This window comes from Podarcis gaigeae (genome assembly GCF_964106915.1).
Source record: "Podarcis gaigeae genome assembly, chromosome: 1".
Classification (NCBI taxonomy): Eukaryota; Metazoa; Chordata; class Lepidosauria; order Squamata; family Lacertidae; genus Podarcis; species Podarcis gaigeae.
Genome location: NC_139678.1, coordinates 81892406 through 81917996, shown reverse-complemented (window position 1 = coordinate 81917996; position 25591 = coordinate 81892406). Strand labels below are relative to the sequence as shown.

The 25591-nt window shown below is 44.0% G+C and overlaps 1 protein-coding gene across 1 annotated transcript in view; it reads left to right on the top strand.

Annotated features, from left to right (window-relative positions):
• Positions 1-25591, top strand: part of STX3 (syntaxin 3) — a 35795-nt gene that overhangs the window by 5784 nt on the left and 4420 nt on the right. The window contains 7 exon segments of the mRNA XM_083700572.1: positions 19872-19952; positions 20517-20616; positions 21121-21195; positions 22402-22469; positions 23581-23689; positions 23884-23957; positions 24261-24395. Coding sequence (XP_083556698.1) covers positions 19872-19952; positions 20517-20616; positions 21121-21195; positions 22402-22469; positions 23581-23689; positions 23884-23957; positions 24261-24395 — 642 coding nt within the window.

The following is a 25591-nucleotide window of genomic DNA, read 5'->3' as shown; positions in this document are numbered from 1 at the left end:
CCATCAGCCAGGGCCAGAGGAGATAAAACGCTTGGGAGAGAGAAGGGGATTAATTTTATTTTTATTCCTCAGCAGACTCAAGTCCCAAACGGACAGGGGGAGATCTTAACCAAGGGGAGGGGGAGCGTTTCCAGAGAACAGCTTGCAGATCCTTTTCCTGAAGGAAGAGCTCTTCCCAGGAGGCAGATGTGTTGAGGAGGGACTCTCAGCACGTAGGTTCTCCCTGTTAGAGACATAAGTCCTATTCAAGAGCTGTGCTCACAGGTAAAACCTACATACCCAAGTGGGGGACAAGCCTCTGAATCTCACCCTCCCCACCATTACCTGGCTGTTCATGGAGGGCAAAGGTCTCAAGTCGGATTTTAGCTACCTTCAACACCATACCTAGCTTCCTCTCCCCACCCCCAAATCGTCAGAACTGTAGTTTACCCCTCACAGAGCTACAAATCCCCAAACCCTTAGCAAACGAGAGTTTCCAGGATTTTTCATGGGAAAGCCATGCACTTTGAATGTGTGGTGTGAATGTGACAGTAGTGTGCTGCATGACCAGGTTTCTGGGAAGTAGGCAAGGCTTCCTGCATCAGAGCTTTCACCTCCTCAAGTTGGAAGGTGACAAGTCCGGCAACAGAGAAGCAGAGCTTGGTGGGATCAATTTTACACACAAGCAGAATGTCTGAATAGGGTCTTAGCTGCATTTCATTCTGGCTTGGTATTGGCCTAGTTCAGCTGTGGGCAACTGTAGTAGAAGCGGGTGCTGCTTGGTTGTCCCTTGAAAGTTCCCCATATGGCAGCTTTTGACTGTGGTAAATCTGTGTGTGTGTCGGCTTGTTCTGTGATGCTCACCCAGTGCCACAAATTTTATTGCGCTCCAGTGGGGCTATAGCATAGCAAAAGCAGGAGAAGAATAAACCAGAACATTTGTGGTGTTAAAAAGCCATGGAGTTTCTGCAGAAAGTTACGGGATATGCGCACCGATTTGGAATGAAGGAGTGTGAGCATCCCCAAAACTTTTGCAGGCTCAAAGAGTATTGCAGTTGGAATCACATGTGACTGCTCTGATAGCATCATGTGCACAAATGATTATAAATATGAAATATAAAGGCCATCTGAAGGGGTCTTAAGTTCCCTTCGTAAAGTGTGCTGTGCTTCTTGTCCTATTGTGAGAGCTGACAACTCTCCTCTCCTCTAATAGCAAGTAAAAGGAATCAATGGGGCTGGCAGCTATCATGATATTATTGCAGATGTTGTGGTTTAGGGCTTTCACTGGCTTTGTTAAATCCTAAAATCATGAGGATCTCGGCTTTTATTTGAAAAGAAACAAAACTCCCAAGCTTATATTTGCATGCATGAAGAAAGATTGCCACCCGGAATGTAATTGGTTCAAAAGAGCTGTGTTCGGTGTTTATCTCAATTTGCAGCTATTTAGTATAATTATTTTTACATGCTAATGTCAAGGCTCATAACTTTTGAATATGTGGGGCTGGTAGTCCTTTGGATCTGTTCGTTAAAAGCATCTAGGTCCCAAAGTGGGAAGCAGTGTGTGTGTGTGTGTGTGTGATCTTTAGGGTGACTTTGTGACCTGTGTATGTTTTCTCTCTCCCTTCTTTGTAGGCTTGCCAACTTCAACAAAAAACGGCATCAACATATCCTAGCCTCTGGTAAACTGTTCTAACCTGCCCCACCTATCTTGGTGGTTGTTTCCTTTAAGGAAATCAGAGAAGCTCTTCACCTCTGATCATCAGTACTTGTTTGTCCCTCTTATCCTTTTGTTCTTCTAAAACTCGTGTTTTCCACTGAGAACACTGTGGTCCATCTGTGGCAGCAGTGGCTTCCGTTCTATTCCATGAATTTCCAACTCTATTCTGTCCCAGGTTTGCTGCATGAAGACCTTCTGACAAGTCACACCCATACCATACATTTACCCCCCTCAAAGGAATAATGGGAACTGTAGTTGACCCCCCACAGATCTCCAATTCCCAGCACCCTGAACAAACCACAGTTCCCAGGATTCTTTGGGGAAAGCTTTGTGCTTGAATTGTGAATTATTTCCATTGCTGATCAACCATATTAGTTTCACAGAAAGCTATAGAATTTTTTTTTTTTTAATGCCAGCATGAATTAAGGAACTTGGGGACTTACAGTTTTTAAGAGATCATGGTCACATTCACTGCATACATTTAAAACACTATTATACCACTGGGAACTGTAGTTTAAGAGTGCTGACCTAACACAGCCACAATTCCTAGCACCCTGAAAACAAGCCAGGCTTTCCATGACTGTTAAAGTGGATCTGACCCTTTCCTCATAGAAGATACACTACTCTCTGTCTCTCAAACAAGAAGTTCCAAAGTTTTTATTATATGGAATGACAATGTTCCTTTAAGTCATAGAATGGTCTGTGTCAGATAAAACTCTGGGAAAGCTGTGTTTCAGCTTATACAAAACTTTTAAACTTATACTTTGAAAATCATTTTTAGAACAGTTTATATGGTAATTTTAAAAAAGTTTTTAAAAGTTAACTAGTGGAAGCTGACAGCTAAAAAGCCAACTACTGAGACGTTAGCTGTTTCTCTAACTTTCCAGCCAATTATGGTACCAGCTAAAGTTCTATGGCTGCTTGGAAAGAAGACTGAAGTCCTAACCTTACTCACCTGGGAGTCAGCTTCACTTAATTTAATAGGACTTACTTCTGCATAGACATGGTTAAGATTCTGCTGCCCTTCCCTCTGAGCTAAGTTGAACTTGTTCTCTGCTAAGTGTGGCTTGGCTTGCAGCCTTGGTTGTTTTTAAATGTTGTAAGTTTTTGAATTTGTGGCTCCAGAAGCATGCCTTATAAAGTTTAGATAATAGCTCTTCTTACATGTCCAGGCAAATGACTGTTTGTATGGGCAAGTGCCCTGCCCTTTAGAACAAAGGAAAATAATGGGATAGCCCACATGGTACCTTCCAGATGTTGTGAACTACATCCCTGACCATTGGGCATGCTGGAAGGAGCTGGTGGAAGTTGGAAGCCAGCAACATCTGGATGGCCACAGGTTCTCCATTCTGGCCTTAGGCCTTACACTGAACTGAAGGGCTTCATTTCTTTGGCTAGCAAACAGAAGTGACTTTAAGGAGGGCACTACTTTAGTATTTCTTCATTTCTTTTCTCTAGAATTTCTCCTTTTTGAATTTGAATGGCAGAACAAAGGCAGCCTCAGCCAAAGGGGAAGCCCTGAGTCAGAAGGATAGGCTGTCGCTTCTTAGGAAAAGACATTTTGTTTTTGTGTACATATAGCAGATGTCTGCCCTACCCTTCAGCAAGAGCTTTCAGGGCAGCTCGCGGCCAAGTGAAGCCAATTAAAAGAGTAAAGCAGCATGGCAGCCAAACCTACAAACTGAAACAGTAGCAGAAGAAAAATGTGTAAGCTGACATTTAAAAAGGTCTGGGAGGATAAAAAGGTCTCTGCCCAACACTGTCAAGACCTAAGAGTAAAAGCCAGGCAATGCTTGTGTTCCAAAGCTGGGGTACTACAGCCAGCTGCCTCACCTCAGAGGGCAAAGGCTCCGATGGTGGTTAACAAACAGGCAGATTCTTGTGGTCAAAGGTAGGGCTTTACTGTACATTGTGCACTTTGAATTGTGCTTGGAAATGGGCTGGCAGTCAGGGAAGTTGTTTCAAAACTGGCAAGAGGGGCTTTCCAAGGCTACTCTTAGTTAATAGTCAAGCAGCTGTGTTCTGAGGTTTTTAGGAAGTCTTCAAAGGCAAGCTCCACGTATAATGTGTTGCAATTATGTGCTTCTGGTAGCATGCTAAGATCTATTAGGGCACTTGAAGAGAAACTAAAGGTTCCTGTTTCAGTGGCTGGTAAAGTCATGGCATGCTGCTACCTAGCTGCATGGCATGCTAGGTGCAGTGGTACCTCGGGTTAAGAACTTAATTCGTTCCGGAGGTCCGTTCTTAACCTGAAACTGTTCTTAACCTGAAGCACCACTTTAGCTAATGGGGCCTTGTGCTGCCGGAGCACGATTTCTGTTTTCATCCTGAAGCAAAGTTCTTAACCTGAGGTACTATTTCTGGGTTAGCGGAGTCTGTAACCTGAAGCGTCTGTAACCCGAGGTACGACTGTACTTCACCAGTGGTGAAAGGTAGGCATGAAGTCTCAGCATATTGTTGTGGAGTGGTAATAGTCACTGTAAGCTTCTGCTTTTTAATTTGAGGTGTGTGGGGAACAGCACTCTGCCCCCACCCCCAGGGTAAAGTACTCTATATTCTTGGAGGTACTTTTCTTGATATAACATCATTTGACATCAATTTATTTTAAGGGATTGTGGTGGCAAATGGGTGTGATTAAAGCAGGTCGGGTTAGCACAAAGCAAGCAGTACATGCAATATCTCTCCACAATACTTCTGCAGTTCATAAATGGTGCTGTGTGATGACAAGCATAATCCACACATAAACACATCAGAGGGCTGTGTAGTAATGCACGGCTGTGAATCTACTCTAAGTAACAATCTAATCCTAGGCAGTGTTCATTGGACAATCCTGCAGTGTACAGAATTTTCTGTGCAGTTATGGTGGCTGGTAGTCAGCAGAATATATGGAAATCCTGGAAGTCTAAGGTTAGAATGTAACATAAGAAAGCAAGGCTATTTTTGCCTTGTGTGAGTGTGTATGTTGGGCCATTTTGTTTTTTCCAGGGCCAGGCTGCCAATATGTACAACAAATGGTAGACTTGTTTTGCATCCTGGTTCTGCAGGAGGTGCTACATGATGCTTTGAGGAGATTTCATAACCAATTGTGGCATGCTATCTGTACTTTGGGCTGGTTTCTGTGCAAGGAAATCTGACTCTTAGGATTAGTTGACACACTTACCTAAAATTTATTTTCCTGAACGTGACGGAGCAATTTCTTTACAAGTCAAGTGTAAGTGTGTATATCACACAATGCATATATGAACAAGGAAAATAGAGGTGGTGGCCTATTATTTTTATAGTGGTTTTGTATGCAAAGTGCATTATAATTATTTCTACATAACAACTCTTTGAGATAGCCGTTTGTTCTAGACCACTCAGCAGTCTTCAGTGACTTGAGCAGGACTTTGAAGTTTGGACACCCACTGTCAAGTTGTGTGCTCAAATGACAAAAATGCAGATGACTACTGTTGGTAAGACAGCTGTATCTGCTATCAGTTCTGAAATCAAAACTCTGGCTGATATGTGATTATTTGCTTGGCTTACAAATCCCTAACAGATGACCAACATGCATCCTGTTCTCAGCGGTTTCCTGAGTAGAAACTTCAAATTGAGTTCTTTGTAAAAAGGGTGGGCTGGCTTTCTGAGCATGTGACGGTCAGAGTTGGAATGAAACTTATCACTCCGTGAACTGGATGGTGAAATCGGCAGCCAGCCTTCTTCTGCTCTTCTCCCCTGCAAGGAGAGGAGGAAGGAGGGCAGCTGCGTCAGCAATTGTGCTTAGCTGAGTGTAGTGAGAGCAAAGTTCAGCAGAATTGTTTGTGAGGACAGAATGCAGCTGTGAAAAATGTGCTCAGAGCCTACATATCTTGACCTTGGATCCTTTGAGGAGTAGAAGTAGCCAGTGCCATGGGAGTCATACCTCATGAGAACATCAGGTGATAAGTTGTTCCAGTTTTCTAGTCTTTTGCCACTGGTCATGTATTACCTTTCCACCTAGTTTCCTGTTGACATTGGTTTTAGCAAAAGCAGTTATTGCTTTGGGCTTATTTGGATGTTATCCCTTTGAGGTATAAACTTCCTTGAATATGCGACTGTAACAGGTGTCTCCATTGCTTTTCAGACAGAAAAAAGGCCTTTCCCTGGTCTCAAATCGGCTTTCTGCTATCTTGTCTGAGGTCTCATACATACCTCCACTTGTTCTGTGCCTAGAAAGAACAGGTCTGAGTGGTTTTGCCTTTGCCTTGCCACTTTCCCCCAGATATCCTACTCTTTAGAGCTAAACTGGAGCAAACGTCAATCCGGAGACACCCAATAGACCTTTTTCACCAATTCAGTGGTTTTCCCAGGTGAAAGCAGTGAAGCAAGTGGAAGCTATATCTCATTGAAAAATAAGGATACAAACCACATGATATGCTAGTTGTATCATGTTTGGTCCTTCCTGAAAGTGTGGCCTAGAACCTCAGCATAGACTGGTGGTTTGGGTTAACCACTTGAATCATAGAATTGTAGAGTTGGAAGTGACCCTTGAGCTCCATGTATGTGCAGCACAAAGCTAATTGGGACACCATACACAGTTACCAGGGGGTAAGCACCATTAAGGACTGTAATGCCTTAATACCCCTTCTCTCATCTGCAAGGGATATGTAAGTTGCATGAAGGCTTCATATTTCCAGGATCAAGCCCCTCTGCTCAATACATTAATGTGATACTTCCTATAACACTTACAGCATACAGTGGTTCCTCGGGTTACAGACGCTTCAGGTTACAAAACCCAGAAATAGTATCTCTGGTTAAGAACTCTGCTTCAGGATGAGAACAGAAATTGTGGCGGCAGCAGGAGGCCCCATTAGCTAAAGTGGTGCCTCAGGTTAAGAACAGTTTCAGGTTAAGAACAGACCTCCAGAACTAATTAAGTTCTTAACCTGAGATACCACTGTATTATGGAGCACTTCTGTGTAAGCCTGAAAACTTATTTCTGTTGGTGGACGTGACTGCTTTTGACAAAATGTTTTCAGTTCTTAATAGTATGGTGGAACAACTGATGTGATGCAGCTATTTCTGCTGAGACTGGACATGAGGCACAGGAAAGGAATCCCAGCAGCACATCGGTGTGCAGTTTTTGAATTGTGCACTTTTATTTTAATTCCATGCCGTTTAGCTTAGTTTTATTTAAAAGACCTTTAACCCACCTTTCAAGGTGCAGTAGCCTCAGAGGTGGTGTGCAAGACTCTAAAACACCTTAAAATAGAATAGCTACAATTTCAACATTTAAACCACAAACGAAGATGAGAGAGCGAGAGAGAGAGCGCGCACACACACACACACACTGGCAGCATTTGCCACCTCATATGCAGCACAATTCAATCCAACACAGAAAATAATTAAAATGCATTTATAGTTCTTCTTTTTTTAAGCAACAAAGCCCTATGGCCTATGTATTTCTCCAGGGAGGGAGTTCCAAAGCTGTGCAGCCACCACTGAGAGAGCCTCATTATCACTAATAGTAGCTCTCTCTGGCGTGGACTCGTTATATTAAACAAAATCATTACAGCTGTATGGCAAGTGTGGCTAACTTGTGGCTTTCCAGAGGTTGCTAGACTCCAGTGCCCATAATCCCTGACCATTGGCCATACTGTCTGAGGCTGGTGGGAGTTAGAGTCCAGCAACTTCTGGAGGGCCTCAGATGTTTGCTGGGATAGCAGTGGATTGGAGGAAAAATTGGGATTTAATGTTTAAAATAGCTGCTTCAAGCTGTGGAGAGGCAGGTAAAATGGGTTAAATGAATTCTAGGAAGTTGGGACCGACATATAGCTGTGTGTAAGGTATCTGCCAAGGCAACATGACTTAGCTTGAAGCTTTGAGAACTACTCCCATTGTGGAGTACCCAGTCAGAATACTGCCGAAAGGCTTCTCCGGCAGATTGCGTGGCATCTCCTTTCCGCTTTGAAGGAGATCGTTTTTAGGCAGCACTGTATTATTTCTCCCTGCCTGCTGTAGGATCTGCTGCTCAAGCAGAGGAATGTGTTGAGTTCAAGCTCCTGTATACACAGCAATGGAGTTGGGTATTCCTTAGAGGTTCTGTGACAAGGGAGAAGACCAAGCAGAGGAAGATGATGTCGCATGAGAACGTTGCGTGTGAGGAGGCAGAGATAAAAAGAGCAGATGTCGCCAGAGCCCATGTCTATCTCTAATATCCATAACTCTGTAAATAGAGCAGAGAATACTGTTGAAGGCTGGGGAAAGGAATATTGTGCGGGTTCAATGAATGATTCCTGCCAGTTGCACAATAGGGCTTCTCCTCCCCCTGCACACCCCCCAAAATTGACTTTAGGGGAGTTGGGAGAAGCCCTGGTACAGCTCACAGGGGGAGGAGAGGGGGAATCATTCCATCTTGGCAAGCAGAAATGGTTGCTTGGCTGGGGGGAGGGGAATTACCTTAACACGATGCTGAATTCCTCCCACTGAGTAGTACAGAATTCAACCTGAGCTGTGACTAGAGTTCCTGGGCCATTCCCCCCGCCCCTTTGGCTTTTTGCATTTTTATGACCCATAAGAAGCCCACCACCACACCTTTCACCAAGTCCTGTGAAGCACCACATCCCCAAATGAATCCAAGCCAAGGCAGCATACATAAATAAAAAGCATGGACTCAAACTCACCCACTGCCATTTTGAGGAATTCCTCATTTTCACCAATGGTGGCAAATGTGATCTGTTCATATCTTTAAATTGCCTGTGGACATGTGAGTGCCTGCCAGAACATTCTGGGAGGTGTTTTCTGCTTCTTGGAATGTTACAATTCTGCAAGTAGCATTGTAATTCTTTTCCTACACCCCTAACTTTCTCCTTGTTCAGTCCATTGTGTTGCCAGTGGGAATGGTTATGTTTCTGAGGCAGCTCCCTTTGAGTCCATCCTAATTACTGGCAACATATACTAAAAGCACTGTTTTCTGACATCTCCTTTCAGTCATTTTTATTCTTCCATTCTGTTGACTCTTCCAGATCCAAATGTATTTTATTTGCTAATTATCCCAAAATGTGCTGACAATATTCTTCACTTCAGACACTAAAATATGAGAAACAGTAATTTTAAAACCCATCAGCCACAACCCTAAGTACGCTTACTGAAATAGGACTGGGGAAAATGTGGAGAGAAGTATTGTTTAAGTATTTAGAAGTACCTGTCTAGACTAGGTCTATGCGGTTCCCCCCACAAAGGCAGAAACATTACTTCACCTGCAAATGGAGGTTAAGGTTTAAACAACGAACTTTCAGGAACTCCCATCTTGTGAGTTGCTTTGCTAGATACTTTACAGGTCAAACAGGGGGGAAAGTGCTCGCTTCCCCCTTGCTGTTTGTGCTTGGTGTGACCCAAACATGCAATTTAATCTAAGCAGCAAGCATAGCTGCTGAGTTTGTGCATCAATAAAAGTAAACTCTGTAATTTCCCTCAGAGGACTGCTTAATAAATAGTTAGAAAAAATGATTTATGAGAAATGTGAAGGCTACAATGCCAATGCCTTTTGAAGGGCTTGCCACTGCTTTTCTTCACAGGGGTGTAGGAAGGGGGGCGGTGGGGACAGATGCCACGGGTGCCCTCACAGAGGGGGGTGACATTTGACGCACCACCTGCCTGCAACTTCCAAGCCTACCCCGAGCCACTGGGGGAAGGGGGGAGCTGCGCCGCTTTGCCGGTGGCATTCCCCCCTTCTCTCTTCATTTTGACAGCTTAGGGGAGGCTTGGGAGTCGTGGGCGGGCCACACACCGAATGTCCGCCATGGGTGGCTCGCTCTGCCCCCAGCTGTAGGGCGTACATGCCACTCCGGGCACCTGAGCGGCTATCTCGCGCCTGGGAGGGCACCCTCCACACCACACCCCCCTCAGGAGCACACCCACCCTGAGCAGCGCGGACATATGCTCCACCACTGTTTCTTCATTACCCCATTTTTAAAAAGTCAAATAACCCAGTATATGTCCTGGATGCCAATGTAAGGAGTGGACTAGCCCTATGAATGCATCCTTTTCAAAAGCCTTATTGCCTTCAATTCATATTTTGCTGTCCAGCCTGTTGAAGTTCCTTGTTCCAGCATTGTGCATGAATCCTAAATATGACTGCTGCTGAATTCTCCTTTGACTCCCATGTGTTCCTAGCCAGTGGCAGGGCTGTGTAGTCTGCGCCATGGAGACTCATATATAACTGAAATAGACAGTTTTGATATAGATAAGCTTCTTTAAAAATAGGGTGCTGATGACTTACAATTTCTCAGACTCTTCTTTTTCCTTCCCTTCATTTAGTTCAGGGGTGGGGAACTTTCTGACCTTGTGGGCTCGATCTTTTTCTCTCCCCATTGGTCAACTTCAACAGGTGGGCAGGACCATTCACCTGTCAATCATCTGATGTCCCAGTGATGTGAGTTATCCTGTCCACCTGTTAAAGGGGGCCTGCTGGGGTGGCAGGAGTTAGCAACCAAGCAGGTTTGAACTCCTTGTTTCAACTGGTGTGCAGGGAATCCTACCTGCCCCACACCTGGCATCACTTATGCTGTCAGGCATGGGGCAGGTGGGCATGGTTTGGGGAAAACAGCCTCACAGGCCAGATTTAACCCACAAGCTGGAGATTCATCAACACTGATTTAGCTGATGCCAAGGAAGTGAAACCCTCTTTTTGCTCCGAAATTAGTTGATGTCTTTGTGCAGTTTCTTTTAGAAAAGTGGTATAAACATTTTTAAATTAAATTAAATAGATATTGCACATTGCAATTGCATGCTTGTCTTCGCAGAATTCTTCTTCTAAAACCGAACTGCCCAGATAATGTGTGTGTGCTGGAACTGTTATGGCTGTTGGGGAGGTTTGAAAGAAAGCAGGTGAAGAATAAGAGATAAGGGATTGGTGAGCTATAAAGATATGGGATAAAAATGAGATGAAAATTCATTATTGTAAATTCTAATAATTTAATAGACTGTCTTCTTTAGGACAACTCATTGTTCTATTTTGCTAATTATCCTGTGGAGTTGTGATACACTTGGGTGTAGTTGCACTTCGTTCTTTTAAGGCTTATTGTCCCCCAAACCATAACTTTATTTGATTTGATCAATTTGATCAAGTGATTGCTGGATATTATAGTTACTATTGCAGTTCGCTCACTCGTTGTGGACCATGGTAGATTATGATCACTGTGTGGAAGCCTGCCCAAAAGTATTCTGGGTTAAAAAAAAATCTTGCCTTGAGCTGTGATAACACTGAATGAACGAGGAAGGTAGCGGATAAGTATTGCTAGGTTTGTTCATGCTTTGTGGCGTTAAAGGAACCTGTCCATACATGATGGTGCTTTGTAGGGCTCCTGAACATGAGAGTAGTTAGTAATGCTTTTCCTTCAACCTGCAGATTCAGTACAATAACACTGAAGTATAGTTTAACCTGAATTCAGTATCCACAATAGTTTGCTCTGAGATAGGCCTTCACTGTCTTCCTCTATTAATTTTGTTGTGATCTTACAGACTGCTGCTTTTAGGGAATCATTGATCCTAGCCTGAAGAAGCATATATTTATTCCGAGTGAGCTCTGCTGAATTAATTGGCAATTACTTCCTGGAAAGTACCGTATGTTTAAGATAGCAAGTGAAATTTCAAAGTAGTATGAAAATGGATCAGTTCTCCTCACAACACAAATTGGCAGAGTTAGGTTTGAATAAGGGCACTTAATGTGCTTGTGTTCCCTTCCTTATTGTTAAGTCTTAACATTGCATAGCACAAGGGTAGCCAACATGGGGCCCTTGTGGAATACAAAGTCCATCAGCTGCAGCCAGCATGGCTAGTGTCAGAGATGAGAGGAGTTGTAATCCAAACTACATCTTGAGGGTCACAGGCTCCCCATTTCTGAGATAAGCCAGTGTCATTGTCCCCCCTTATGGCTGATGAGGAACTGAGGTTGAGAGAGCATGGCTGCCATGTAGTGGGTCCATGGTAGAGGTAAGATTTGAACCAGGGTCTTCCTTATTCACAGCTCACAGATTAATTCTAACTATGTCTACTCAGAAGTAAATCCTATTTAGTTAAATAGGGCTTACTCTCAGGTTAATGGGGTTGAGATTGCAGACTCAGCCTCTTAGGCACTGTGCTGTATTGGCATTTAGTCATGTTCTTTAATCCCTTGAAATTTTGAAAACCTATATTTTACTCGCTTCATCTCCGCTCTTCAGAATCACTCCATTTGTTCACTGAAAGCTGAAAGTCCCCTCCATATGTTTTAAAAGTTTGTCATGATGGAAGGTCATAAAAATGGCACTTCTTTAGAGCTAACCTTTAAGAAAGGTGAGGCTGAATCTGTTTTTAGAATGTGTGCGGTTTTTGTCTAACAGATGACAGTGCTTTATTTTTAAAAAGGGCCTCTTTTTGCAATTAACAGAAGGTGTTTGTTCAGCATGTGGTGTGTCATAAATCAAGTAAGACCTTTGGTCATCAATCACTGTTTTGTATTTATTTAAGGTAATTATATCCTACACTTCATAATATTTACCCCAGGATGGTTTACAAACACCAGCAGGATTGGCAGCTTATATGATGGAGGGTGCTGAAATTTGTAAATATTTTCCTTCAGTCAGTGCACGTTAATCACTAATGGGCCTTTCTTCTGACTATATCCTTGAACTATATCCATCAAAGGGAAAACTTTGTACCCCTGAGGAAATAAGTAGCTGAATAGTCTTTTGCAGGTTCTCTTAGTGCCCTAACCTTTGTCTCACAAACAAACCTACACACACACACACACACACACACACACACAGAGAGAGAGAGAGAGAGAGAGAGAGAGAGAGAGAAAGAGAGAGACTGACTGTATAGGAAATACCTCCTGATGAACTGTAGCCCAAGTATCTGTTTGCAGTGCTAGGGCTGAGCCACACTGAGCAACTGCAGCCTGTCCCTTCCCCAACCTGGTGACCTCCATATGTTTTGGACTACAACTTCCTTCAGCCCCAGACAGAACATGCTGGAGCTGACTGTTGTCGTCCATGACTTAGGGAGCAAACTAGGCAGGGCAAGGCTGCCTTAGAGCAAAGGGGACTGGCTGTGATAGCAACACAGCTTATATTTGTGCCCCTGTAATGTTGCTAATTTTTACACCAAACCGTACCTGCTTGCTTTCACCACTGGGAGATGTTTGTTCTTAAAATTAATCCAGGTCAAACAGCCCAAATTCTGCTTGGAATGATGCAGAAATGTAAAAAGTTAAACTTGAAGTATATTTTGAGCTTATGCAGTACAGTATAACTAGTCTGAAAAGCTATGTATGCAATGGGTTTTATTTATATGCAGTTCTCTCTTTTTTGGTATTTAAAAAATACTTTGTATGACTTGCATACACGCCAAAAAAAGATCAATTTCTGTTCTAATGCTTATTGCCTATTGAATTTTTATTGTTGTGACCTGCCCTCAGGTCATTTGATGATGAAGGCAGGATTTCAGCAATATAAATAATATTATTTTTTTAGAAGACTCATCGTGGAACAAATTGCCTTTGTGATATTCAACTTAGGCTGCAAGCTAAACCTACTTACCTGGGAATAAGATCCACTTAATTTAATCAGACTTACTTCTGACTGAATAGACATGGTTAAGATTGTTCTGTAAGTCTTACTTGAGGTAGCCCCATTGAAGTCAATGGATTTAATTTCAGTGAGTCTGCTTTGGGTATGATTAAGCTGGATATCACCCATATTTTTTTTTATTTTTAACAGGGGCCCCCAGTTGCAAAGTGCCTTCCTACCAGCCTTTGTTTAATTACTGCCCCACCCCAAATGTCCCTCATCTCTACCATCCACCCGTTCCATGTTTGCTGCTCTGACTGTTCGCTGTCATCCCACACCCCCTCAAGATGCATTGGACAAGATGAAGGACAGAGGGTTTTTGTAGAGCATGCTGTGAGGGTGTAATGCAATTAAACAAGGATGCTAGCCATCTGTCCTGATTTTCATCAGGCTGAGGAATGAATCGTGTTCCTGTAGAGACAGAGTTGGGACACACTCATCTTTGGCCCTCCATGCCTAGGCAAGGAGAAGTGCTGTTGCCTGCATGTGGGATGTTACATGCATATTACCTTTTAATTTAGAGGGAGGTGAATTGGAAGCAAAAAATGCATGACAAGAAGGTACGACCAGTGCTTTTTTTCTAGGAGGATGCAGGGGTACGCATACCCCTAAACATTTTGTGAATCTAAGTTTGGCCTCATTGAGGGGCAGTATTTCAATATGTGTAGGAAGATGAGAGCACCCCTAAACATTTTTTTGGGGGGGGGAGCACTGGGTACAACACAGAGACCTTCTGAGTGCACAGTCGAGTAAATTTGCTGCTGAAGAAGGAAAGGGAACGGTGCAAGTGTAAGCAATTTCTGATTGCCTGGAAGTGATGGAGTGCAGCACAGGGAAGGCTGGAATGTGGGGAACGTCTGCGGGGTGGGGGGGGGACGTGTCTCTGTGCATGCAGATCAGACCGTCTCCGTGTGTGAGAGCAGGACGCCCCCGCCCTTCTGCAAGCAGCAATCCGTTAATACCTCTTGCGGTGTGTGTGTTCAGGACCAGATGTGAGATTAGATGCACTCCTTGTGAATGCAGATGGCTCAGTCACCTTTCCACTAACATAACCTCTGACCTCCATTTTGTGAGACTGAAGAGCACTTAACTGTAGTGGCTTTAGTTACTGAGCCAAGTAGCAGCACCTTGGAGGGACTGTCTGTGCTACTTAGAGAAGCAAAGTCCGCTTTTTGCTGCCTGAACCACGAGACTTTTCTCTCTAAGGAAGCTGTAGAAAGGAGACGTTGTGCTTGCTTATCCTCTGGTGTGTAACATTTCCTGCTAAACTGCCCATAAATGGTCTTTCGGGGTAATAGTCTCCACTGCAAGGAAGTCTTTTTGCTGTTTCTATTGTTTCTAAATTATTGTACATTGTGTCTTTAATAGTGTAAGCCATCTCAGAAGTGTTTTGGTTTTTTTTATTGATGGGCGGAAGCTATATAAATGTAGTCAATAAACGGCAGTGATACTGGCTGTGGGAAGCCGTAAGCCGTGAGAGCATTTCATTTTAATTCTATCTATCTAATTGAAAGCATTTCTAAACTGCTGAATGTTTTAAGATATCTTCACAAAAATGCCATATAGAAACAAAAATTTGGTAATAACAGGGTCCGGTGAAACCTAGACAAAAATATGTCTTTACAAGACATCTGAAACAACTGATGGATGATGTGTCATGTGTGGAAGACGGAAGGACATTCCAGAGGCAATGCTTTGTTTGTTTTTGGTTCACTGCCCTGCAATATTCTGTAGGGTGTGATTCTGTGAGTAAAATTTCCTCAGATGATCTTACAGCACATGATATAGGGGGAAGCAGTCTTTCAGGTAACCTGGTCTTTAAGTCATTCAGGGCTTTGTATCTTAGCAACAAGACCTTGAACATGACCTGATAGCTAATTGACAGCCAATGAAGCTGCCTCAGAACAGGTGTACTATGTGTATCTCCAGGTGTCCCACTCAACAGCCTGGGGCAGCGTTATGTGGAGGGAGCCCCACATAAAGCATATTACAGTCAATGAGTTGTGAGGAACTCATGACTCATGGTGGTCACAGGAAATGTTATAGTTGGTGCACCAAAATCAGTTGACAATAGGTGCTCACTGAAGTTGCTTGGGCCTACAGTGACAAAGGTGGTTCTAGAGTCGCCCCCCCAAAAAAAACAACACAACAACACCAGTGTGCCTATTTCGTCAGAGGGAGTGCAACTCTGTCCAGAACTGATAAAACTCCCCACTCCAGTATCTGGGAACAAGTTGTTTCATCTTCCCTCGACATTTCTCATGATGATTTGCTTGAGTCTTTGCCTGAATTTTTCTTTTACTAAGGAAGCGAATTTGGGTGGCAGCTCTCATTTGATTTTTTACTGTTGAATCTTGTTTTAGCAGGTGCAGAGGGTAGCTTGAGGGGGGTGCAAGTGAAAGATGGAAATCGTCTAATTCTAGGTCACTGGCTCCAATCCAGCTTCAGATTCAGAACTGAAATTGCTTGCATCCAATAAATTACAGCTGGGAACTGTTTCCTCCCCTTCTTCACTCGCAGTGTTCTTTTCTGCAGGGCTTGGACCTTCTGTACATTTCTCTGCTCAAGCTGCTTCACACAAAATGCTTTTTCTGTTTAGAGTCAAGAAAAAATGTGTACACAATCATATATGAAAAGCTTGTCCCTGGCTGTTTTGTCACAAATAAATGCGCTTGGAAGCTATGCTATCAACTTGAAAATAAATTCATGGAGAAAGCTCATCCGCATTCTCTGTCCAGCTCAATTTGACCTGTGGAAGATATAGAAAGGAAAAACTGAGAATGCTGGAAGAAGCATTCTTCTTTTGAATTGATATTTCTCTGACTGCATAGCAGTAGCATATTCCATTGCTCCATACCAGCCTTCCTCAAGCTGTCTTTCTTCCAGATGTTTTGTACTATATCTTCCCCACTGACCGTGCTGGGAGCTGTGATCCAAAATATCTGGAGGGACAGAAGGTTGGAGAAGGCTCCTCAGTACCCTTGGACAACTTTTGGGCAAACATAGATTTTTTGCTCGTTTCTGCTTGTTTCTCTTTTGCTCCTGTCCAAGTTTGGGTCACACAGAATAGATGTAGATGGGCAGCAAGACAATGTGTTTTATTGATTTCTCCCTGCTCTTCTAACCGCAGATAACTGAAGTGGCTCACAAAGTGTTAAAACAACAGTAAATAAATCTGCAATAAAAGTTTTTGGTTTTGTTTTTATTATGTAGTTTGAGTTCTCATTTTGTATTTTTATGTTGCGAACTGCCCTGTAATCTTCGGGTGAAGGGTGGTAAGCAAATTTAATAAATAGTAATGATAACGACAATCAACTCAGGCATTCTAGACTTTTGTTGAAGGGCAATATGGACATACCTGTAATTCATTAGTCTTTGCTCCGGCTCGACCTGTCAGACCTATGTTATATGTTACAGCTTGTTGTGGCTGGATCCCATGCTACTCCAGAATGCTTGAATAGCAGGGAAGGTGGGAGGTGTGTGGCTCACATGGGAAGCTTCCATATTAGTTAGCCCCAAAGACTCCTGCAGAGGTATGGGGTCCAGGCAACCAACCATTTTGCATCAGTAACAATAAGAATTTGCTCATTGTCAGAGTAGATGTGACCCTGACTGTTAGGTCCAGTCGTGGACGACTCTGGGGTTGCAGTGCTCATCTCGCTTTACCTTCCAAGGGAGCCGGCGTACAGCTTCCAGGTCATGTTGCCAGCATGACTAAGCCGCTTCTGGCTAACCAGAGCAGCGCACGGAAACGCCGTTTACCTTCCCGCTGGAGCGGTACCTATTTATCTAATTGCACTTTCATGTGCTTTCAAACTGCTAGGTTGGCAGGAGCAGGGACCGAGCCAAGGGAGCTCACCCTGTCATGGGGATTCGAACCACCGACCTTCTGATCAGCAAGCCCTAGGCTCTGTGGTTTAACCAACAGCGCCACCCGTGTCCCTCTTAGATGTATGGTATACAGCTTTTTTTAGACAGCAATTTTTATTATATAGTCACAGACCCAGTATTTCATTAAGAAGCTGTGTCTGACCTGTACCTTGTATTTTCTTCCAAGTTTTGATCAACTCACGTTCTACAAGAAGCCTATATTTGCTACTCATGGCTCACATTGTCTATGGCAACAGTCCTCGCACCCATCCAAGTCAACCATCTGTAATAATTTATTAGAATCTTAAAAGCCATTGTGTGCTTCACAACTGACAGCCTCTAAGGTTACTGAATCTGTCACTCGATCTTCCAGTCTTTTTAAGGATTTTTGTGTTCATTTTCTCCTCATGATCTTGGGAGTAGCTGGAACATTGAGATAAGAAGACTGCTCTTCCTCAGTTTTGTAAATACAGTAAGCCCACTATTTAAGTAAATTAACTTGTGCACATTCAGCTTTTTCAGTTTTGACCATACACAATTTTGGCTTTAGGTGCTATCCCCAGAACCTAACTCCCATGTAAGTTGCAGGTTTAGTGTACTGTATATATTCACCTCAAAAACAAAGCATGTAAATCTCTCTCCCACACCTGAAACAAAGAATGCAATACCATAATCAAAGAAACTTATATTTTGGGTATCTCTGAAAGCCAGATTCTGGAAACTCTGTGATAACTTTGTGCTTGCCACCCAAATCAATGGTACCCAATCTTTTCTCCTCCCTTTAGCTTTTATTCTCTGCACTCTGTTCTCTTGCCTCTCCATCTGAGACCTGTGATGCACAACCAACATCAGTGCTATGTCCTGCCCTTGAAAGGCCTTGGCCTTGACTGTGCAGCATGACTTCTTGTCAGTCAGCTTTACTGTATGCAGTTTATTGACCTTAGGGCCTGGTTATCCTTTTGTCACCTTTCCACCCAAGGCAGAACGAGTCCCTAAGAGGGTGTAGTTTGTAGAGGGTGTAGTTTGTTTGGTTTTTGTTGCTCAACAAGTGATGACGAATGATGTGCTATTTTTAAGAGCAGGCGTTGGAAGCCTGGAGTCAATATTGTAGAGGTGCATAGTTAAATAAAGACAGACATTTCATTTCAGGAAGAGCAAAGCAGACTAAGGAGCAGAGGGAGGGGGACCCAGCTTTGGGGGAGAGGCTAAAGACCCTTAGTTCCCTTTCTACTTAATCTGCATAAAGGAAAAGTATCTCCAACTCTTCACTAGTTTGGAGAAGGCTACCATCATTAGGGACGCGGGTGGCGGAAGGGACGCGGGTGGCGCTGTGGGTTAAAGCCTCAGCGCCTAGGGCTTGCCGATCGAAAGGTCGGTGGTTCGAATCCCCGTGGCGGGGTGCGCTCCCGTTGCTCGGTCCCAGCGCCTGCCAACCTAGCAGTTCGAAAGCACCCCCAGGTGCAAGTAGATAAATAGGGACCGCTTACTGGCGGGAAGGTAAACGGCGTTTCCGTGTGCTGTGCTGGCTCACCAGATGCAGCTTTGTCACGCTGGCCACGTGACCCGGAAGTGTCTCTGGACAGCGCTGGCCCCTGGCCTCTTAAGTGAGATGTGCGCACAACCCCAGAGTCTGTCAAGACTGGCCCTTACGGGCAGGGGTACCTTTACCTTTACCTTACCATCATTAGGTGTGGTCTGCCTCCGTACCTTTTCTTGGGCCCTTTCTTGTAATGGAATAGAACCATCCTCTTCTTCCACATCCTGGTATTTCCCTTGCTGTTGCAGTTTCTGTGGGTAGGAAAAATGGACACAAACCACAGAACATACAGTGGAAGCATCCGTCTGTAGCCTTTGACTAGGTGGAGATCCTGCTCTTGCCATTACTGTAGATCTACCTTTCCTAGATTTCTGACAGTTGGTGATGGTGGTGGCAAGGCTGGACTTCATGAGCTTAGGATACAGGAGGCAAATCCTTCTGCATTTGCACCAAAGTGATCAAGTGGTTTGTGGTGGTTGGTTTCCATCCCAAGTTTTGATGTGGACTCACTTTTCATGTGTTTCATGTGTTTCAGTGGCTTACAGGGTTTTATACAGTCGTACCTTGGCTCCCGGACGCCTTGGGTGTTCAACATTCCGGCTCCTGAATGATCGAAAACCGGAAGTGAGTGTTCCGGTTTTCGAACGTTCTTTTGGAAGCCAAACGTCTGTGGCTTCCGATTGGCTGCAGGAAGCTCTGTTTGGCTTCCAAAGTATGTGTATTAGGGTTGCCGTATTTCAAAAGGATTTTACCCCAAGTTGTTGAGCTTTTTTGAAAAACAAAAAAGGAGGATTTTATTATCTATTTTAAGGGAACAACACCACCAACATGAGTTGCCATACATGCAGATTTCCCTGGACATTTAAGCAATTTTCGCAAGGACACAATTTCCGATGGCCGAATCCCAGCTATGTCCTGTATAGCAACCCTAATTTATATTATTGATAGTGTGTGAGGATTTTTTCTTCTTAATGTTCCAATTTTTATTCTGAGATGTTGTTTACATAATGGTATCTGGAGTCATCTTTGTAACTTAAAGACAATGCAGAATGAATTTTGCCAAAGAGAAAAGATGCAACTCCAGCCTATAATATTAAGATGTTTCCTTTACCACCAAGCTAGACTAAGGAGGTTGGACTTGGTGTAAAATATGGTTGTGTGGTTCTTCTCCTTTAATTCTTGCCATCTTGTCCCTTTACAGAAACAGGACCAGGATGATGCCGATGATGACCTGGAAATCGCTATTGACAACACAGCTTTCATGGATGAATTCTTTGCAGAGGTAAGGAGAATCCGGGAGAGAGAAAATGTAGACCTGAAATTAAAACTAAGTCCAAGAATCAGGGCACATGGATAGGCTGGGTTATCACGAGGTTTGGTTTATTTGTTTCCCTTGTGACAAGTACTCACTTTCTCAGGAAGCGGGTACAGGCAGAAGCTAGAATATACTTTGCGTGCATAATGGTGTTCTGAAAGTGCCAAGTGAAGTTTTCTCCTTATCATTATTTGACTTTCCTGTCTCATATTCAACAGTGCTGAGCCGTGCTGTCTCCTCTGGAGCCTTAACAGTTTGCATTTCCTCCATGTGGAGCAGTAGTCAAATGACATACAATTACATAGATAGGAAAGTACCATACATTGACAGCATCCAAAGCTGTAGTGGCTGCATCTGTTCCTAAATATGATTGTATGACCTGGAGAGGAGAACAGTTAAAGTGAGGTATGTGTAAATGAGCTAGGTGTTGACTCTGTGGGGATTAGACTCTTGATTTCCCCACACCTACCCTCCCAGCGGTGTCAGTGTAGTGGTAAGATTCCTCTTCATTTTGTTTCCATAACTTTGCAGATTGAAGAAACCCGGCAGAATATTGACAAAATTTCCGAAAATGTAGAAGAGGCAAAAAAGCTGTATAGCATCATCCTGTCAGCCCCAATCCCTGAACCAAGTGAGTAAGACACAAACCCCCTTGAGAGAAATTTTTGGCAATGATTCTTATGGACTTTCCCCTACTCTGAGAACACAGAACCAAACCTGCTAAACCCTTCTTGTCTCCCTGCCTCTTGATATACTGTGTAAGAGAGTGAGGGGCTAAAACTTGGAAGTAAACAGCCTGAAGAGTCTTCCTCTGCTCTCCTCTCAGGTTTCAGAAGGCTGTGGACAAAGTTCCCTCTTGTGCAGGCCCTCCTCCTGTTTAATTTCCCACAATACCCCAAAGTGATACTATGATAGGGGCATTGTGAGAAATTAAATGGCCACCTCCCATTGATGCCACCAGGTAAATGTTGGGAGCCAAATTGTTGGTGGGCCTTGCAGTCCCAGCAGCTCTCAAGTGCCAACCTTGTCTCTTTCCCCTGCTCTCTCGTGACTTCAAAACTGGATTCTTTCCAAGAGGATGTTTGCTGCTATTCTCATGCTGCTCAGCGCTGATGCCTATTCTTGTGTTCTGCAGAGACTAAGGACGACCTGGAGCAGCTCACAGCAGATATCAAGAAAATGGCTAACAGTGTCCGAAACAAACTTAAGAGTAAGTAACATGTCCCTCAGGCAGACTGGTCTTGGAAGTTCTGATTTATATTGCTCAGCTCTCATTTAGGGAATGCCTAAAGCAGGGGTGGGCAACTGAATCTGGCTCCCCAGGTCACCTTCTACTCATCAACTGTTCAGTACAGAGCAGATGAGAGGAGAAAGGGCTTTGTTGTGCAAAGTGTGCAGTTGCAACTCTGATCTCTGCAAAGACATCAAGCAGAAGAGAAAATGTCTCAGAAGAGATGTAGACTTACGTTCCTTGAAAATATGCAAGAAGTCAGTCAAGAATTCTGCAATTGTGTGCATGCAGTTTTTGGAATGCAATTGCCTTTTGAAGTTTGAGGTCTTGAATTGCTGTTAGTTAGGGGCTTCAACCTAGCTGTGTTTTGATGTCATTTGCATTCTTCCGTGGGGATTAATGACCTTTTTTGCCTTTTGAACAGTTAGGACAGAGAAATGTATTGGAGAGGGTTTTAGTTTTTGTAACAACCTTTGTTAAAAAAAAAATCAGTGGAGAAAATGGAAGTTTAAGTAGAATGGGTGTGGGAGTCTGAGAGAGAGAGACATTTTGTGTGGGTCTGGCCTTGCCCACTTTGGAGTTTGCTCCACCCTCTACTGGAAAAAGATTCCCACCTAACATAAAGTGTAAGCAATATACTAGTGTCTCTCTCTTCTGTAGCTGCATGCTGAGCACTCTGGCCCAGTCTTCTTGTTGCCCCCCTCTGCATGCTCCTCTCTCATCACCAAAGTAATTAAATTATGCAGACTCTTAAGAAAAGGACTTGTTCCTGCAAACTATGGTAGTATGCTAGTACACACACTAATGTAGAAGGAGGGAGGGAGAATGGTCAGAGGCACCAGCTTCTCCAGTGGACAGGGGGCGGGGTGACATGATGTTGTACAACATCCTCTGAAAATGCCCTGGCCCCTAGACGTTGGCACCTATGAGAGTGGTATAGGCGCAGTGGTGTAGCGTGGGGGTGCAGGGGGGCCCGGCCGCACCGGGTGCAACATCTGGGGGTTAGGGTTAGGGGGCGCAAATCCACGGGTTAGGGGGTGCAAATTACTTGCCTTGCCCCGGGTGCTGACAACCCACGCTATGTCACTGTATAGGCGTTTGCCTAGGTAAAGGGACTAAGGCTTCTTCACTGTGCAGGATAGAACCAGAGCATCTTTCCATCAACTCCTTTCCCTGCATTCACAGGTATGGAGAGGAATATTGAACAGGATGAGGTTCGATCCTCAGCTGACCTGCGGATACGGAAGTCCCAGGTAAGCAGAGCTCCTTGGCAATTCCATACTGTTGGATGCCTTTGCCCGCTGTTAGCCACTGGTCAGAAAAGAAGGGAGAAAAACTTTTCTGAAAGCAACAAGAGGCTAACTGCTGTGGGGAGTGGGGTGGGGAAAGTGAGGAATAATCTGGAACTCAAATCCTCTTGGGAGCCACATTCTCAGACCTGCATCTGAATCCCAGTTGTGTGGGAACTAGCTGTAGTTCTTGCCAAGCCCAAATTAAAGTACTGGTTCTACCCAGTAAAGCCTTACACAACTCCGGGCCCTAATATGTCACACACCACCTTTTCCCATGCAAACTTACCTGGACCCTAAGATCAGCATCCGAGGCCCTTCTCTCCATTTCCCCCCAAGAGACATTTTCATATATTTGGTGCCAGGCAAAGGTCTTTTTATTCTACCAGGCAGTTGGACTCTAATAATATTGTGCTTTAGGGATATTTTGTTTCTTTCTGTGTTTATCCAAGAGCAAGTGAGGCTAATTTTGTATTTCAGGGAGGATTTTATATTAGCATTATTAGCTGTTGTATTGCTTTTAAATTATGTATTTATGAGCCATGAGATATTGTTGTTAAGTCATTTCAGCACTGTTTTTGTAATGAAGCAATGACTAAATTAAGAATGATGAGAGTTTTTTTCACATGCTCAGAGGGACTGCTTGCTTTTCATGGTGGAACAAAACCGGTTCCAAGTTGAACCCTCTAGCTCAAATTAGGCCCTGATAGCTAGCTTTAAAAAAGGAGAGAGTGAGAAAGAAGCTGGTGGTTTCTGATCCATAGCTTGGAAGGGTGAGGAATGAACTCTGCATCTTTTGCAGTTTGTTTCACACAAGCTGCTTAACTGTAATTTTTAAATATTTAAAATGCTTTTGCTTATGCAAATGATTTTCAGTTTCTTAAAGATAACACTTAAACACACACACATTTGAAAACTTGAGGGTATTAAGTCTCTTTTTAATGCAGACTCAAAGACTTATGGGTTTTCCAAAAAATCAAAAATCTTTCAGCTTCCAGCTTCCAAAAAATAACACCAGTAGATAATTGGCAGATCAGCCAGGGTCCCTTGAATTATCACTTCTTCCTGTCTCCAGCATTCAGTCCTTTCCCGAAAATTTGTCGATGTGATGACAAAGTACAACGAAGCGCAGGTCGACTTCCGGGAACGGAGCAAAGGAAGGATTCAGCGACAGCTTGAGATCAGTATGTATTCTTTATACCTTGGCCTTTACCTTTGGGTAGAGCATGATCCTGAATGCTAGAGCTGGGTTCTTCTGCCTTGAAGCATTTGCACCCCTTCCTGCCCTGGTAGTATTTGTAGCTCCCAAGGAAGTGTTTGTTCCTGTTGCAGTACCTGAAAGTCTTGTTCTCTCCCTGTTTTTTTCCCTGGGATGCAGCCGGGAAGAATACAACAGATGAGGAGCTGGAGGAAATGTTAGAGAGCGGGAATCCATCAATATTCACATCTGGGGTGAGTGTGTATGAAGGTACTGTGTGTGAAGGTGACTGCTAGGCTGCTTAAGGTTGAGAAGGGGAGAAGAATGCAAAAGAATATCTGTGGATTGTAGGAGCAGCAAGTCTTGTTGGTTGGAGTTGCAAGATGGTGGCTGAGTTTGGGTGTGTTGTGAAATGGAAGAGTATATCCAGTGAGAAGAGCTGGGATAGATTGAAGGGGAGCACATGAAAACCGCAGTGCAGAACTTTTGGAAGCAATGTTCTGCAGAGCATGGTCACTATGGTACATTTATAATGACAAATCTTGGACCTTTCCTAGATTATGGATTCCCAGATCTCAAAGCAAGCATTGAGTGAGATTGAGGGACGGCATAAGGACATTTTGCGACTTGAAAGCAGCATCAAGGAGCTTCACGACATGTTTGTGGACATTGCCATGCTAGTGGAAAATCAGGTAACTGAGCTATGGGGCAGCGGGTGGAGAGAGAAATGGATCACCAAATGGAGACCTTGATAAAAAGCAAAGGTGGCAATGAAAAGCAGAGCGCCCAGAGCTGGTTATCTGTTCAACCATGGGAAATGAGGTTGACAACCTGTAAAGGCAGCTTCCTGAGGGGCATCAAGTTGCCCAATGAGTAAAAGGAAAATTGGACTAGATGGACCTTTGGTCTGATCCAACAGCATGCTGCTTTTGTCCATATAGTCAGACAGAGTGCAGATGTTTATGGCATGGGAAACAAGAGAAAATGGGGGTTGAGCAGAGAGATGGGGTTGCAGAGGGGATGCTAGAGGGAAGAGAAATAAGTTAACAGGGAGCCTTTGCAAAAATGCTTTCCAACCAGTTAATGTAGCAGCGCTTCTGAGTTAACAAGCATGCGCCCCAGCATAATTTGCAGCCCTTGTCTAGGGGCTGACAGAGTACTGTTTGCATGACTGAACCTAAATAATGGTAGGCTAGGGTAGCCTGATGAAGTCCATTATTAAGGTAATTTGGATACTGTACTAGAGTTGAGAGTAACTTCATTTGCTAATAGAGTCCTGTCTGACTAGTCTGGAGCGTGGCTTGCTACCTGTTACATTCCTGGGGATAGAGCCCTGTCTCCTGGACTTAAGAGGCTGTGTCACCATCTTCTCAACTAGTCACTATTCCACTATGCTATCCAAAAACTAGGGACACAGGTGGCGCTGTGGGTTAAAGCCTCAGCGCCTAAGACTTGCTGATCGAAAGGTCGGTGATTCGAATCCCTGCGGCGGGGTGCGCTCCCGCTGCTCGGTCCCAGCGCCTGCCAACCTAGCAGTTCGAAAGCACTTCCGGGTGCAAGTAGATAAATAGGGACCGCTTACCAGCGGGAAGGTAAACGGCGTTTCCGTGTGCGGCTCTGGCTCGCCAGATGCAGCTTTGTCACACTGGCCACGTGACCCGGAAGTGTCTCCGGACAGCGCTGGCCCCTGGCCTCTTAAGTGAGATGGGCGCACAACCCCAGAGTCTGTCAAGACTGGCCCGTACGGGCAGGGGTACCTTTACCTTTACCTTTTATCCAAAAACTAAAGAAGGTGTTTTCACAACTGTGCTTATTAACACCTATCAGTTATGAGGCAGTAATAGTCTGCTTAGAGATTAGCATGGAAGCCTGAATACTACTAAGGCCC